At 41.4% G+C, this 16,914-nt stretch overlaps 2 protein-coding genes across 2 annotated transcripts; both read right to left on the bottom strand.

Moving 5' to 3' along the window:
* Positions 1 to 1,723: 1,723 nt before the first annotated feature.
* plvapb (plasmalemma vesicle associated protein b) lies at positions 1,724 to 8,393 on the bottom strand. The gene is made up of 9 exons (XM_030049107.1): positions 7,935 to 8,393; positions 7,335 to 7,511; positions 6,793 to 6,895; positions 6,302 to 6,503; positions 5,982 to 6,201; positions 3,793 to 3,942; positions 3,446 to 3,583; positions 2,299 to 2,406; positions 1,724 to 2,129 (listed from the first exon to the last, which is right to left on the bottom strand). Exons 1-9 carry the CDS (start codon positions 8,136 to 8,138, stop codon positions 2,121 to 2,123), a joined length of 1,311 nt encoding a protein of 436 aa, XP_029904967.1. The 5' UTR covers positions 8,139 to 8,393; the 3' UTR covers positions 1,724 to 2,120.
* A 1,798-nt stretch (positions 8,394 to 10,191) lies between these two features.
* On the bottom strand, positions 10,192 to 16,008 carry babam1 (BRISC and BRCA1 A complex member 1). Its single transcript, XM_030049114.1, has 9 exons — positions 15,876 to 16,008; positions 14,824 to 15,260; positions 14,613 to 14,671; positions 14,068 to 14,188; positions 13,841 to 13,919; positions 13,406 to 13,430; positions 13,121 to 13,250; positions 12,855 to 12,941; positions 10,192 to 11,836 (listed from the first exon to the last, which is right to left on the bottom strand). Exons 2-9 carry the CDS (start codon positions 15,244 to 15,246, stop codon positions 11,636 to 11,638), a joined length of 1,125 nt encoding a protein of 374 aa, XP_029904974.1. The 5' UTR covers positions 15,247 to 15,260; positions 15,876 to 16,008; the 3' UTR covers positions 10,192 to 11,635.
* Between the last annotated feature and the right edge of the window lie 906 nt (positions 16,009 to 16,914).

Raw genomic sequence — 16,914 nt, 5'->3', positions numbered from 1 at the left:
ACACACAATGGGTTCTCAAACTTTTATCCGGCCATTAGAAAATGTAGTCTCTCACCCTGAGACCCGTATTTATCAATATTGTAACTCGTGTGTTGTGGAGGCCAGAAATTAAATGACATCCAGACAACATAACATTAAAGCCCTGTTAACAGAGAGAAGCTTTTGAAATTAGGTATAATGTTTTTTCCATTAATTGTCATACAGTTTTCATGCATGGATAATAGTTGGATAATGGATCATTGATATGGATAATGAAAAGTTAGTTTACAAAAAAATAAGATCTTTGTTTCTAATGTCAGAAAATAAATATTAACACAAAAAATCAAAAAGCATCGGGACCTGACCAATAATATCAGTTAAATTGAAAATGGGGGTGAAAATGAAGCACGTCAAATAAATAAATAAATAAATTAATAAATGAATGAATGAATGAATGAATGAATGAATGAGATAAGAAAATACAGAAAAACAAAAAATACAATACAACACAATGAAATATTTAGCAATATGTAAATGACCTAAAAGAATGATCTTCACACTGGAAAGAAATAGCTTTTTGTTATAAAACACTACAAAAAAAGGGTCTAATCCACACAAACTACATTTGATTGATTGATTGATTGATTAACTTGTCTTTCTTTATCTTATATACAATATTTATAAAGCAATAATCATATAAACCATATAAATCATATAAAGTTGCATCTGGGGGTAATTCTGTTCTGCAGAATAATTGGACTGAACGCCTTATTTAACAGCTACAAAACAGGTTTTATTGTTATAACTGTGAATTAAACATCAGTATCACACAAATGTTGCTAAACCCACCATTTGCAGCCATGTGTTCCTCTCCCTGCACTTGAACAAGGCAGAGCAATTAGCTCAGGAGGCTCGAGAGGTTTTGATATCACAGCTGCTGGGAAATGAACCATGAACATGCCAGCAATTTGGTATTTAGTCTCAGCATTTTGACAGCGTTAGCTCCGTGGGGTTTGTCCCAAAGGTTCACGGTTCAACATCTCAACATTTTGCACAGCAGCTAAAAAGCACTACTTCTTTTGGACGTCGTGCCAAATCTTTTTGATTCCTCTTTAAAGTTTAAAGTGTGCGGCCTCTTGCAGCTGCATCATAGTCCGCAGCTTCGGGGACTGGCAGCTTTTAATGTCCCGGAGTGGAAACAATTCCACCCACTTAGTGAAGTAATCCACTACAACCAGTAGGTACCCGTGTCCTTTCTTGCTCCTGGGAAATGGCCCTGTGAAGTCTAGGCCCACCATGAATCCTGGTTCCTCCACCACCATAGACTGTAGTTGTCCTGCAGACTTTGTGTTGCTTGGTTTGTACTGTTGGCAAATGCTGCTTTGACATGGGCTTTCAAGTCCCCCAAAACCACCTCCAGGTTAACTCAATGGACTCTAACACTGCCAGTCCCTAGGGTTCATATATGGTCATGTCTGTGTTGACTGGTGATGCCACAAACACATTTATGCAGATGTGTGATGATGATAACTCGGTGGACATTGTGCATGAATTTGTGGGCATGGCCTTTAAGGTGTGGTGCAAGTGCACATTTGAGCTGCTGGGGAATGTAAATTTTTCTATTTTAAGAGTATTCTGTTCATACTGAGGGGTGTAGCTGTTGCTCAAAATAACACCCTGATTCTTGTTGTTTTGTGTGTTTTACATGTCAGATAAAACAGAAGGAGGACAAATGGATGCACAGATTAAGGTTTATTAATTTAAATGAGCAAATGCTTCACTTAATTTCATTTGAACCCAGTCATAAATCAGAAGAGCATTTTCCAGGATCTGTTTTCTCATATTCATACACCACTGACACACCATAGGAACTATTTACACCAGTGTCATGGACATTTGTACATTAACCTGAGTCTTGGTGATACCAAGGCTTTTATTTGTAGTTATTCATCCGATGCTCCAGTCCAGTTAAAGATAAGTCAGGTATAAACAGATCAATGGCATAACACATGTCCACATTAATCCGGTGTCAGAACTGGGGGCTATATACAGAAAATGTTTGAGGATGTGTTGTGGTCAGAAAAAATAAAAAAGCATTATATTGGTCACTTGGCCTCGTCTCACTGACCCTCCTGTCCGTCTCATCTCACCTGGAAGAGAAAACAATAATTGTAGTTTGAATTAAGCATCAGCAAAATTTTAATTTCTTGCACAAACAAAAAATCCAATGTAACGTTAATGCAGTCCATAAAGCTGACTGTATGCTGTGCTACAAAGTGACCGGGCAGGTGTCTATCTTAACATAAAGTGTGGGTGTACCGTGGGAGTTTTCCTGATGCCAGGTGCTCCAACAAAAGGCCAGCTGGTCCCAGTCTGTTTGCTCTGATAAGGGGCGACCTGCAGGGCAGCGGGTTTAGGGACACCGGGCTGCAAAAGACAAAATGAGAGTATATATAAGCATTATTCCACATGAGTTCCACAGTGTGGTCAGATTGTGCGTACACCTACTCAAACACAGTGGCGTGCATTTATTCCAAAGGATTTTGAAAAAGGCATTTTGTGAACTTGTGACTCCTGGGAAAAAAAAAAAAAAGTTTCTGGCTGTTTCCTCCTGTTATCTGGTCTGTCCATCCCTTCCTGCTGCTGCCCTCAGATTCCTCTTTTCTGCTGACTCCACGTGCAGTTCCTTATTTCTGTCGATGCAATCAATTGGGGTAAATCTCTTTTCCATGTCACGTTAGGCTCGCTGCAAACTGACAGTCAGTCTCATAAGCGCAGAGATAACCTGTAGATAAGACAGGTGAGCTCTCTGTGGATCCACACTGGCTTGGAAAGTAACAGTGGAGGGAATGAGTCTCATCTCCCTCAACAAGAATCATCGAAACCAGCGAATGAAACGCTTTCACAAACATTTAGTAAACACAAGAAATCTGATGTCCATCCCACATCACTGATCTCAAGAGTATAGCATTTTCATAATTACAAATACAGCTTTCATGTCATTTTTAAAAATAGTTTTGCAATTTTTTGCTATTTTTGGGGTAATATTCTTATAAATGTTTTTTTTTTTTTTTTTTTTTTTAAATAATGTTATGGGATTATTTTGGTTTTGTTTTGTTAATTTTGTTAATCACATTTTCCCCATGTTTCTGCTCAGGATTCAAAAGGTTAATTTGAATGTAATTTAATTCAGCACTTTAAATCTATTTGTCAGTGTTCAATACAACATTAGAACAATTTAATATTAAACACAAACCAAAGCATCTTTTTTTATTTCAAATGGGGCTCCGAGGCTTCATAAAAATTTTTTTTTTTTTAAACTAGCCTACTGGTAGGATTAAAGACATGCTTCAAAACTGTCCACAAACCAAAATGACAATCTGCCCCCAACTGACTGAGGTTCAAAGCCACTGAGAGACAGCCTCCTTTCCCCTCCTTTTGTGCAAAATAATAAACCAGCCATCACCTTACAGCTGGCCTGAGCAGTGAGCGTTTGGATCTTGGCCTTGAGGTTCTGAAGTTCACTCTCTCTCACAGCCAGACGGTCTGACTGCAGCTTCTTCTCCTCCCTTAGTCGGTTCTGCACCCTCAACAAATCCTCCATCTGAACAGACGATGAGAATATCTCATTTTAAGGGAAAACCATGTTAAATAAAATCAGTAAAAGGTCTGTGTTGAATCAGAGGACGCCTTCTGGAATAATGCAGGCTGGAGTCAAAACAAGTAGTAATAATGTTTTTGGCTGCAGTCACACCCAGGTAGATGCATTTAATTACATCCATCCACCCACAAACACAACAAAAACTTATCTACCTGGTTGTCATGTTTCTGTTGTTTCAGCTGTAGCTGCCTGCTGGCCTCGGCGACTGTCAGGCTGCTGTTGAGGCGACACTGCTTCAGGTCGGCGGTCAGGTGCGAGGTCTGCACCTCCAGGCGACTGGACTGGGCTTGGATGTCGGCCACCTGGAGGATAGAAGGAATATATATATATATATATGTGTGTGTGTGTATATATATATATATATATATATATATATGTATATATATATATTTTTTTTTACTTGATGCTTGGACAAAACAGAAGATACAGCCCACAGTGGAAAGTTAGAGGCATGATGGGATATATGGAGAGAGATTTATATATACAGAGTGAGATATATATAGAGCGGAAAGAGACCAACACTTGACATGACTGACAGGGTTGAAAGCACGCAACATCACTGAACCAAAATGTGTTTCCAGATGGTGCGTTTTATACCATAGTTCCTGTTTGTTGTTTACTAGGTGTCTATTTATGTCTACCTGAATGTTTACTGTAAGAACAATGTTCCGAGTTTGTTCACTTTCCTCAGCGTCACTGAATGAAGGGTGTGCTGCAGGCCTGATATAAAGATGATTTATAGAATAAGGGCTCCCTGAGGGACAGTAGCGACCCATGATGCTGAATGATTGCTAATTATGTTTTACGATGTATGATGCTAAATCGGTGGGCTATAGCCAGATAAGTGACAGGACAGAGAGACAGGAAAGGCAGGAGAGAGAGGCAGGCAGTAAAGGGTTTTTGACTGAAACTGAACCCGGGCCGCTGCAGCGAGGACTCAGCCTTGATAAGTGGAACACGCTTTATCATGTGAGCCACCGGGGCGCCCCCGAGCTATGCAAGCTTTTTTGGTGCTATTTGCAATTTCCAGGTGATTTCCCTGCATGTTAATTACTGATAAATAAAGTTAGAAAAGAAAAGGGTGAGCACCCATGGTGAATACACACTCCAGAGGCAGCGAAAGTTAGCGCTTACTTAATGGAGCCTGTTCATGTCAAGGTGAGTGTTGTATAAAAATTAAAAATAAAAAAACGTGCTGAGGATTTGTGGCCGAGCTGTCCTGCACTGTGCTGTATCAGCAGTGCCACACACACATTTTGCCCCTGCTCTGACCCTGCCTTTGCCTCAGGGGTCATCTGTCTCTTTAGCAAGATTTATCACCAACAATGAGGAGCGCCGGTTTCTGCCCCTAAAAAAAAGGGTTTCCCGCCCCGTCTGTTTTCTGGCATATTTCATCAACTCTGAAAGTGGGCTTGGCTAGATAGGAACCTCATACACTGAGCTTTGGGGGATCCAGGGACCCTCAGGTGTCCTTGGAGAAATCCAGAGGGTTCCCCAAAAAAATTGAGCAACAATTTAATTTCATTATAATTTTTGCTCTGGGAAAATAAGTATAGTAAGAGCATGTATCAGGATGACATTTTGCTCAGAGCTTTCAACCCTCACTCTGTTGTTATCCGCTAACCCAGCAGTTTTCAAAGTTGGCTCTGGGGACCCCCAGGAGACCTTGAGGGGCTTCTAAGGGTCCTACAGCAAAATGAGAAATAGTTTAAGTTTGCCATAATTTAGTTAAGCAGGCATTTTTACAACACAAAAAAACGGATAAGAGCCTATTTTAATATTATGTTTAATCCCACCACTTAAAATATATTTGTCCATGTGACAAAATATGACAAATAAACTTTTTAATGTATACACAAAATACCAAATTATCTTTTCATATCAGGGTCCTAAAGGCAAAATCGCTCTGAATGGGGATTCGCGGCTTATTGAAAATCAACTTCAGGAGTCTGAAACATTTGAAACACTTGAAAACCGTTCTAATCTACAGTAGACACATTTAAAATTCTGTACTATATCTTACAACAAAAATGTTTTCAGATAAGGTTTTACAGGGCAAAATATTAATTTTTAATAAGCGAGGTCTGTAATTTAATGCAGAACTAATTTGGTGGATCCTTGATAGAATAAAGTCTAGTCTAGTCTATTCTAGTTCTATCTACACAAGCTGCTCAGCCAAGCTATTTCATTCACTTATAGACTTTATCTATCACTTCATCCTTTGCGGGATATTGTGCGGCTAGCATGCACTGGATGGAAGGATCACACACACACACACACACACACACACACACACATACCTACAAACAAAAAGCAGAAAACACACCATGTGCACGCTCACCTTGTTGCCCACATTGTCTAAGTACTTCTGGAACTTATCCTCCACGTCTTTGGACAGGTTGGTGCAGCTGGTCCTTATCTTGTCCATTTGCTCCTGCTGTTTCTCACAGGTGAGGTGAAAGGTCAGCTGGTGGGGAAACAGGCTGTTGATCCTCGTCAGGAAACTGCTCGTCACCGTCTGGATGCCCTCCAGAGAGCGGGCAAAGTCCTCCTTGCACTTTCTGGTCAGGAATCGAACAAAGATTTTCTATCTTCTTCCATCTATTTGTCATTTCCCCCGCCCAAAATTCACAGAGATAAACAGACAGAGGCTGTACAGACCTGGTGTAGGTGGTCAGCTGCTCGTTCAGGACGCTGTTGTCCCTGCGCAGCGTGATGGCGTCCTGGTGGTGCGCGTCTCGGTCCTTGAGGGCGTTGTCCCTCTCCTGGCTCAGATAATGAACCGTCTGGGTGAAGTTCGCTTCAATGAGGCTGATCATGGCTCTTTGCTGGGCGTTGAGGCTCTGCAAAGTCTTTATTTCACCTGGAGAAAACGGTGTCATCACAGGAAAATTTAAATAGACAACTGCACTATTATTAAGACCCTTATTCTATTTTGTATTAATAGTCTTCTCATTTTGCTGTGTCCTGTTGCTGCAACAACGCCCATTTCTCATCCGCCTAGAAACTGTAATCTCTGTATGCAAATTTATTTTCTCTAAATGTAAAATTAATTACATAATGAAACATGTCCATCATAAAAACAAAAATCCAATTCTCTTGTAGTAGTAACACAGCATTAGGTCTAAAGTCTGCCCAGAAAATGTACGTACTGCCAGTGGTGACAACAACAGGGGGCTGGATGGGAGTGGTGGGACAGTGGACCACTGGTGTGGAGCGTGTCAGTGCCAACCTTTTATCTGCCTCACACTGGATCTGAGAAGGGAGGAAAACATCCACATTTACAAGTGAAATTAACTGCCTGTTACTGCAAGTTGGTGGATCATTTCACTCATTAGCAGTTGAAAACAACAGACTGTCTGATTAACGATTTCTGGGTTTTACTTAAATAATATAATAATCAAGGCAACATAATCTTGTATAATTTACACAATTTCCCCTAATTAATTAAGCATTTCTGATTCTGATTCTGATCAAAACTCTAAATATAGTACATTTAACTTACATTAATTTTATTGTAGCAAAAAAACAATTTTACAAAGATAATGAAGAGTCGGGGTAAACTGCATGAGAGCTCCTCTTTCCAAACATCTTGGCAAATACCTGCTGCTCACTTTTCCAAAACAGACCATTCAATAATCCATAATGAATCAATATTCACGTCAGTTATGTAAACCCAGTAATATGCGCTCACTATTTTCTGCTGAAGCTGAGTGACTGTGGTGTTGGCTTCAGTCTTCACTTTCTCCAGCTCTTTCTCCAGAGCAGCTTTCTCTGCTGTGCGCGCTCCCAGCTGAGCTCCCAGCTCGCCTTTCTCCTTCCTCAGTTTGATGTTGTTCTCACTCAGCTTGTTGAAGTTCAGCTCCAGCTCCTTCGAAAAAAAAATACTAATTAATATTCATTCATCGTAGCCATTGTATCTGTATAGCGCTTACAGTGTTTAGAAAATGCTGTCAGAGGAAAGACAAAGAAATAACAGACTATGGCAGTAAAGCAATGTTATTTGTCATGAGGGCATCAACGAACCTCATGATGATTGATGCTGCCTTAACAAACAGACTGAGGCCAAGAGTGAGATCAAAGGCCATCGCACAAATGAGTCTCTCGATAACTGACATACCAAACAAAACACAAAGTATTTGGATCTGTGGGAAAGTCTTATCTTTTTAGGCTTTTTAAGATGGGCAAAGTCACATGGGGTACAGTTTATCACTAATGACAAGATCTGACTTTTGCAAGAAAAGGTTCAATTTGCTGTTTTTTAAGATGCTGTAAACAAGCCCAAAAGACTGACCTTGACCCTCTTCTCCTCAGCAGTCTTCTCTGGTTGGCCGTAGATCAGGAACAACACCAGGCTGATTATGATCAGAGACTGGATCAAGGAGGAGAAGAAGAAGACGATCCTCATGTAGTAGCCGCAGCTCTTCCCTTTGGGCTTGTGAAGAGGCTCCCTCGCGTCCAGGCCAAACTTGGCCCGGGAGTAGCTGGAGCTGTACATGGCTGTTGGAGGCGAAATGTTGGCAGAGGGTTTACAAAATCTGAACAAGAATCGCTTGGTGGTTTTAAATCCCTGAGGTTTCCCTCCAACGTGTTTCTCCTCTACCAAACAGGTGCTGAAGCCTCAAGACGATCACTGTCAAGCTGAAGTGGGGAAAAAAGTCTGAGATGTGTTTATTTCCCCTTCTTCTATAGACTGTCAGACTGCAGAAATATAGAGGAAAAATGTCATGTATGGATGGATGTAAACAATGACCCTTAGGTGTGCAAGGGGCCATGTTTATAAATGCTGCTGGAGGCACACTTCCACTCCATCCTGGCTCACCCCTCCCAGTCAATCCCTCTCTCCCCTCCCTCCCTGTGAATCACCGGCTCCCGCTGCAGCGCTGCTAAAGTCATCACGACCTCACCTTGTGGTTACACAGGGCATCTGGCATCACCTCCAAATCACAAGCCGCTGTGATTCCTGCTCAGCTGGAGGGTGCTGAGAGTGGAGGATTTATAACACAAACAAGGCATGCAATTTTAGGTAATGAAAAAATAGATTAAAATAGATTAATAGATTAAAAAAAAGATAGTTATAATTGCAAAATCATAGCGTATACACAGCCTATCAGCCTATTTCCCAGGTGTATTGGCATATAAAGTATGCTTGATCAAGACTTGATGTCAAAATGTTACACAGGCTGTATGTAAAATAAAAAAAATTGGGCACATTGATCCAGTGTGCGAGCATCTTTCCTCAAAAACTGGAATAACTGCACTCAAACATATTATTGCTAGAAATCTAATTACCTGTGTGGACTAGTCCTCAGTCTCACAGTGGGGAAAACCATAACATCTATCACACTTGTGTTTCATGTGCTGCACAGTAGACAAACAGGGCAAATAATCATCTATCTTTGCTTGTGAGGTGCCATTAGTTACCAGTGTCGGGTAATAAAGATCAAAGACGTGGTATGACCGAATGGAAAAACGGACTGACACACTTTTTTAACTGCATACTCTGCACGTGATATAAAAGACACCAGGAAAGATCGCTCCTCAGTGCCAGGTACAAATATAGCTGCTGCAGAATGTCACACAATTCTTGATCACATTCCACTGGCCGTGGGTGAACAATATAAACCATGTATGAAAACACAAAAACCCAAAACAAACAGAACCCCCCACACCATATCCTGTCCCAAGCAAGCACGGAAAGGAGGCATGGCAGTGGAGGAGTGAAAAAATGAAAACAATAGGGACCTGTCATTCTTTAGGCATGAGGGAATAACAAATATTCCCTGCAGTACAGGCGGCTGTGGACACATTTGACCCCCCCACGCTGTTATCTGCAGTGATGACGTGAGGAGCAGTCAGGTCGGTCTGGGAGGAGTGTGAAAGGGGAAGAGTCCTCTGAGCCTGGGGTTTTCCTGCTCCCCATTGTCTCCCTGACAACCTGTCCTCACCGGAAAACCTAATTTATGAAGGTAAGTTAGGAGTGACAGAAAATGGGTGAGTGTCAGGAGTTGGGACAGAGATCTGATAAACCTTTGAGCAAAAACAGGAAGCCTATTGCTCGAAAACCAAGATAAAAACACCTATTAAGATAACAGCAGATTAAAACCCTTGAAAAAACAGGTTTTGATTGGAGATATTGTTTACAACTATGATGGTAATACTCATTTTCATGCTATGATTTAAGGTGTATAACTTTCTGCTTTTGAGGAATTTTCAAAGGATTGACACAGGCACAACTAACATAGATCCTGAAAGTGATGACAGCTTGTGTAGTTTCTGAAGAAAGAAAGGTGAGGAAGAAAATGCCAGCATACAAATTATTCATCTACATTGTCAGTTTGGAATAAAGCTCTATATATATAAATATGAGACAGAGGATGTTCCTCTCTAACCTCAAACACCACGGTGGGTCTTTGACAAGATCTTTGAATTCAAAGTTAGACATCCAGCCGGCACACTCCATCTCAAGAAGGCATGTGCTGCCATCACCTGATGAAAACGTAGAAAGCACAAACACAACATGCATCGAGCATCGAATCCAGAAGAACATGTATGGGATTAAACATGTGTCTTTTAATCTTGAGAATCAACTTTAAAATGGACATCTGTACAGTGCGTTTCAAGTGCAGTTGGATTGGCAGGTGCCATTTTCATAGTTCAACCCATCAATGATTGGAAAAAAAAAAGACAAATGTAGTAAGGCCACACCTCACACCTACATCTCTATACATTCTTTCGTTGTGTCACTAATAAACAAGAGTAAGCAGTGAACAAATGACTAAAACGAATTTTCATAAAATAAAAAAATGATAAAACAGGCAAGGGAGGTGGAAACAAAGTACAGTGAAAAGACAAAGCCATAGAAGGTGTAGGTACAGATTATACAGCAACCTTTATGTGACAGTATATCACACGAGTCTAAAAAGGCCAAGCATGGAAAAGGTCACAGGTACTGCAGTTTTGTTTTTGGGGATTTCATCCTTTAAGACTTGTGACAAGATCAGCGTGACCAGATTTGACAGAAAACACAAATGGTTAGGGACTTAGTTAAATAAAGTCATCTTTCACCACTGTTTTTCCTTTTTCATGCTGTTCTCGCCTCTCTCCTTCTTGTTTCCCACTCCTCAGTCGTCCAGCTCTAAAGTCCCATCAACAGACACTCTGTGGTTTTACAGCTCACGACAGGAGGCCCAGAATCTTTTTCATAGCCTGGATCAACTAATCAAAAATCACTCAATCGTCCTCTTAGTTAACCACAATAGCTGTATTAAGCCACTTTTCCACCACCTGGCACGGCTCAACCTGACTTGACTCTCCTTGCTTTTGATTCCAGGTACTTCTCTGGACTTTGGTTTCCTCTGCAGAGTCGCACGAAGCAGCCGTGAGGTCATCTGCAATGCAACACACACAGGAACGATGGGGGAAATTGAAGGGCTAGCGCTCTGGATTCTTGTTATGTGGCTGTTTGTCACAGCAAGGAGACGATTTTTGTTTCAGAAGAGGCTGACGGCAGGGAGACAAGAGACCGCTGGAAAAAAAAAAAGGAGGAGAGTTTGGGAAATCCTACATCAGAGCTCAGCCGCACAATGATGACGCGGCGATAATTCTAGTTGATGATTCACTGTGACCAATCAGTGGTCTGCAGTGTTTTCACATCACCTTTTAGTGTTGGCTCAGCTACCTTGGGACCTTGATGGAGGTGATGCCAAATAAAGAACCGGGTACTATCCACAACTTTTGCCCCAATGGAAACAAACAAACAGACAAAAACGAGCAACGTTGAGTCAAGTTGAGCTGTACCACACGGTGAGAGAGCGGCTTTAGTGCTTGGCAGGAAGAAAGGCCAGGATGTAAACCCTTGCCTTTCATTTTTTAAGTTAACGGGAAACAAAAACATTCAGAAGAAAGATGTACTTGGGAAACAGTAGGATTTGCTGATGAACCAGCATGTATGTTCATTTCCCAGAGAGCCAGGGCTTTATGACGGGGCCTGTGTTAGACAGTAGCCTCAATGTCCTGGGGGTCGTCCCCCTCCAGGAGGCTGTAGGATGCGTGGCTCTGGAAAGGCCTCTGTAAGGGGTGGGACAGAAGTTTGGCCATGCAGTTGTGCAGCTCGATGGCAGGTCCGCTCAGAGAAACCTCGAAGCGGTAGCACATTCCCTTGGAGTCAAGGTTGCAGAACGAGGTGTAGTTTTCCTGGACAAAACACAAATACAGTGAACGCAGGAGAATTGGACACTGTTCACTATTTCCCCCAGATTATTTTTCAGGCCACACACACACGCACACACACGCACGCACACGCACGCACACACACAAACCTGATCTGACACAGCATACAGGAAGACATTAGTGTGACTGGCTTCAGCTGAAGGGCAAAGTGGGCACTATGCAGTTTTTAATTACATTTATTTGCAAATTGTTGTGTGCTCTATATTCAAGTTAAGTAAACAGGTTGTAACAAGTAAATAAGATAACATTTCTCTGACCTTGCACTACATGAATTTGGTGTGCATGATTTATTGCAGAACTTTATTTTCCTGAGCTTGGACTAAAATATCAGTGTGGCATCATGACTGTGAATTTTTAGGCCTATTATTTTAAATCTTCATGCAGGCTTCCAAGGGCTCTCCTATTGTAAGAGCCTGTTCCTGAGGTTTCACCTACATTATATTAAAACTTCATTTAGTAAATTCTTGCATTAAGCTGAAGAGTAGGTTTCTATTGCCATTAAAAGCAGAAAAATATTGCTATCAAAACAATTATGAATTTCTTTAGCCTGATGTGGCAGCTCATTGACCTGGTGATCCGTCAAGTAGGAGAAACGACATTTACATGTTGCGATGCAGCATTTGAACATCCCATATGCATTACATGACATTTCACTGTGCTCTGAAGAGCTGAAATATTGCACTGAAAGTGTTTTGACATGTAACCCCATGCTCACTCTGATTAGCATAAGACAGTAGTAGTACCAGCAGTAGCTAATAAAAATAAGAAATTACATCTAAATCTATGAGCGCTCTCAAGTAAACAACAGACAGTCCGCTACTGACAGCAGATGCTTATCTGATGTTTTCTGGTGCTGCTGTAGATCTCTAATAATACACCAGGGCAGACCAGAGAAACTTGTTCCAACTACAGCAGACTGTATGTTATGCAACGGTACATCATCTGAATTGCCTGTCCGCCCTTCATCCGCTTCTCCACTCACCCTCCAGCTGCTCTCATCCCCCTGCTCCTCCGCCCCGTTGTGGAGGTAGACCACATCAAAGAAGAAGTATGGAGACTGCAGCATTTTCTGTAGGAGGGCACAAGAGTGGCAAGGTCTTCAGTTCACTGCAAATATGTTATATATGGTGAGCTGTTCAAAACAGACATCTGACATCCCCTCCAACCAGTCTCACTCAAGTTGGAAACAATCCATGATATTTAATGAAAGGAAATAAAAACAAGATATTTTTGCAGTGCTGTCCTTACACTAACGGCCTCAGAGGGGTTGAACTGCAGCTGTCCTGCATGTCGACTGTAAATTAGCAAGGTCCGCACCACATATGGAGGAGGGATGGTCTGAACATTCTCCATCATTGGAAGCTCAATCTTCTGACGGCTGTGAAGGCAGCAGAGCAAGGCATCAGGTGAGCTCAAGCGCTTTCATGTTACTTGTTTTTTTTTGTTTTTTTTTTTAGCCCAAAATGGAAACTGTTTCCCAAGTGACAGCATTATAGTAGAGATTTTTAAAGACTGTAGTTGGGCAGCACTTACATTACATTAAGAAGATCTTCCAGATCTAAAAAGAAAGTTAAGGAAAAACCACAGCCGTCACAAATTTATCATCAAAAGTGGATGGAGGTCATGCTGATGAGGTCATCAAAAGCTAATGGAGGGATTTGAATCCAACTTCATGGGCAGAGTGGTAATAAGTGAAGGATAAGCTGTTTAAATTTTTCTAGGTGTCTAGGTCAAAGACCAAGGCCAAGGTCACCCAGAGGTCAAAATTCACATTTTGGGCAATATCAAAGCTTCATGGAAAGATGCAGGTGTGTTATGTTGACGTAAGGGATTATACAGCTTGGCCGAGGTTTCTGTCTCTGTGTGCTGATTTGATTTTTTTTTTTTTTAATAATGGAAAGAAATATTTTATATTCAGAAAGATGACAGGCGACAGTGTTTAAGAATCAGTTTTAAGTAAAAGGATACTGAATGACTCGCATACGTTGGTCTCCAGGTCATACAGACAACTGCACAACTCCCGTGGGTCCGAGGTAAAACCTGACAGCTGACACACACACACACACACACACACACACACACACACACACAAATGAGAGAAGAGGATAATATTAAATTGAAGTGTGAACTATACTACACAGATGGAAGAGTTTCTGCCTGACATTGTGTGCAGATTAAAAAGCTCCTGGACTCACCCAGAGAGCGTCGTCATTCACCACAACCAAAGCAAACTCGTGCCGCTTGTCAATCTTGTGTTTTGTTCTGACAAACATCTCGATCATCTTCTGAGATATGTTCAGGGCGTTGGTTTTAGATCTGGATAGAAAGACAAAGAAATTGGCCACATAACCATCAAATCAAACTCAAAACTACACAGTGGGGCTGGGGGATAAAATCAACACAATATCGTTGGCTATTTTTGAATAAAGTTATTGTAGGGATAATTACCGGTGGTGCCATGAGACAGCTACAACATTATTCATAAAGAATCATTGGTGATGCGGCTGTGATGGCCAAGCAGGCAATTAAAAGAGGAGCTACAGCGATCTAACAGGTTCAGAAAACTGCACCCCTTTATTGTAATGCAGTGTTTAAAACCAGTAAAAAACAAAAACCTGCCATATTACTATTACAATATTAGGAATCCCAGATGATGTCTAAACTTCTCTTAGATTCTTCTCTGTGATTCACAACAGGTATGACAGACTACTTAACAAAAACCAAAGTAACTGCAGCTTACCCATTAAAAGACTCCAACTTCTGTAAAGACATCTCTTCTGAGAGGTCTAAGCAGATGATCTGACGTGAGGAACATCAGAGGGTTACTGAAAACACCTGTATTTCACACCTGCAGACACAGCATGATCCATATCGGCTGCAACTGCAACTGCACAAATGAGTCTTAAATTACATGCAAGATATCAAGCATCAAAACTGTCATGCAGGTTTACCACTTTCTCCGGGCAGTTGACGCGGGGGGCTCTGAGGTGGTACTCTGGAGGGGGGATGGGAGTCGTGAGCGGGGGCTGCTGTGTGGGCTTCGGCCTCTCTTTAGCTGCAACAGCGGCAGTCGAAAGTGGCACCGAGGCATTGGCTGCAGTCCCCCCCGCCGCGGCCGGGGCAGCGGTCTGGGCTGTGGCCGCCGAGACAGTCGTGGTGGTGGAGCTAGGGGGACTGTCGCTGGTCGAGGCCTCCCCTTCGCCCTCGACGCGGCTGCCCACCGCAGGCTGAGGGGTGTTGGGGTTACTGTTGCCTCCGAGGCTGCCGGTGCTGCTGCGACGGTCCTCAGCACCTTCAGGGTTGGAGCGTGTCCGTGGTCGCAGCTCCACCATGCGCTCCTCTCCGTCTGCTGGGCCGGGCTCTGGGGTCTCCATGGATACACAGGTCGCTAGGGAAATGGAGATTGTGAATTTCATTGGCTGGCTGGGTCATCGGGTTTCTTTACATACATATAGATGTTTTAGTCCAACGCAAATAAACAGAAAAGAGTAACAACAATGAAGATGCACCATCTGGTCTCTGGTAGAGTCATTTACAACTAACCATTGAAACTGAATGGGCACAGGAGAGCAGCTCAGAAGTGTGCAGTCTACACCCCACATACAAACATACGCTGACTTTATCATTGCAAGTCTACATTTAGATCCCAACCCTAATCCTAAACGATTACAAGCTGCTTCAAAACAGCGCATAATTAAGTTTTGGCTGTACCTAACTCGAGCAGAAATCACTGTATGTAACTGAGACAGCCTGAGTTTATCATATCAGTGATGCTTTACAGCTTGGATAATTAAAGGAAAAACACTGGTTCCCTGCTGTAAACTATGTGTCGAGCAGACTAATGTAAATACAGGCTGTTCTTTGGACAATGTGATGTCTAATAGATGACAACGCAGTAGCAGTCTTAGCTTTTAGCATTAGCGACTTCCAACAAAAAACAGATTAAAACTACCAGCTCTCCAGGTGTTAAATGTTTAATGTTAAAACGAACAACCAGACTTACGTTCTTAATAAGAGCAGCGCTTCTATATTTTGAAACAGCGCATAACTCACTGAAAGTTGAAAAATATCTTATGAACGAGCTAACATTTGTTTTGAACGGGACAAACTTCCTCCCCGGAAGTAGACGAATGAGGAACGGCAATGACCCATAGCATTATGGGTAATGTAGTTCAAGTCCCATGTTCTTTCTTATAACCTTGTTACTAAACATAATAATCTCCATCAGTTACTATAATTTCTGAGCAGAAACGGAGTGAAAAATATGAAACATGCTGTGTTTAACTGAACATATAAACCCTTTATTAGTGAAGTGGTACTTTTAGTAGCACTAAAAGTAGTTAGTAGTAAAGGTAATAGTAGTATTTTTTATTAGTGATAGTAGATGAGGTGTAGTAGTGTGTAGCTTAGTATTAGTAGGAGTAGTGGTAAAAAAAAAAAAAAAAAAAGGAAACATACTGAATGATGCAGACCTCACCATTCAGTCGCAAGGGTCTCTCTGTTTCCACAGCGCCCCCTTTGGGTCAGTCAGTATAATTTTGAGATTTGTCAAATAAGTGTTTTGAGAAAATTTCCTGCACATTTAACATATTTAAAGTCCCTCATCCTGTTCCACCATCCTATACAAATGCAGATAATTTGTATAGAGCAGACTTTTCTTAACATTTGTCATTCCTCCTGTCTCTTTCTTGTGTATGTATGTAAAGGTTCAATATGGCTTCAGGTTAATGGACAATCAGCTACTGATACTGGAAATAACAAATAATAATAATAACAATATATAGCTGCATAGAGAAGAATAGAGAAGAATCAGAAATTTTATCTCATTTGTTTGGATGAAAGGACAAGGGGACATTAATATCATAATATTAATTGAATTACAGTCCAAAACATAAATACTGTATGTTATTATAGCTGAGTGGTGTGTGAGATTTCCAATGTAACTGCAAAGTTTGGTCACTCATGGTTTATCACACATTTACCATAAATATTATCAATATTAAGCCAAGCAAATTAACTGCAACTACATATATGTATATCTA

The sequence above is a fragment of the Myripristis murdjan genome, chromosome 4, assembly GCF_902150065.1.
Source record: "Myripristis murdjan chromosome 4, fMyrMur1.1, whole genome shotgun sequence".
Classification (NCBI taxonomy): Eukaryota; Metazoa; Chordata; class Actinopteri; order Holocentriformes; family Holocentridae; genus Myripristis; species Myripristis murdjan.
Note: the sequence above shows the minus strand (reverse complement) of the source record. Positions and strands in the feature narration are given on the sequence as shown.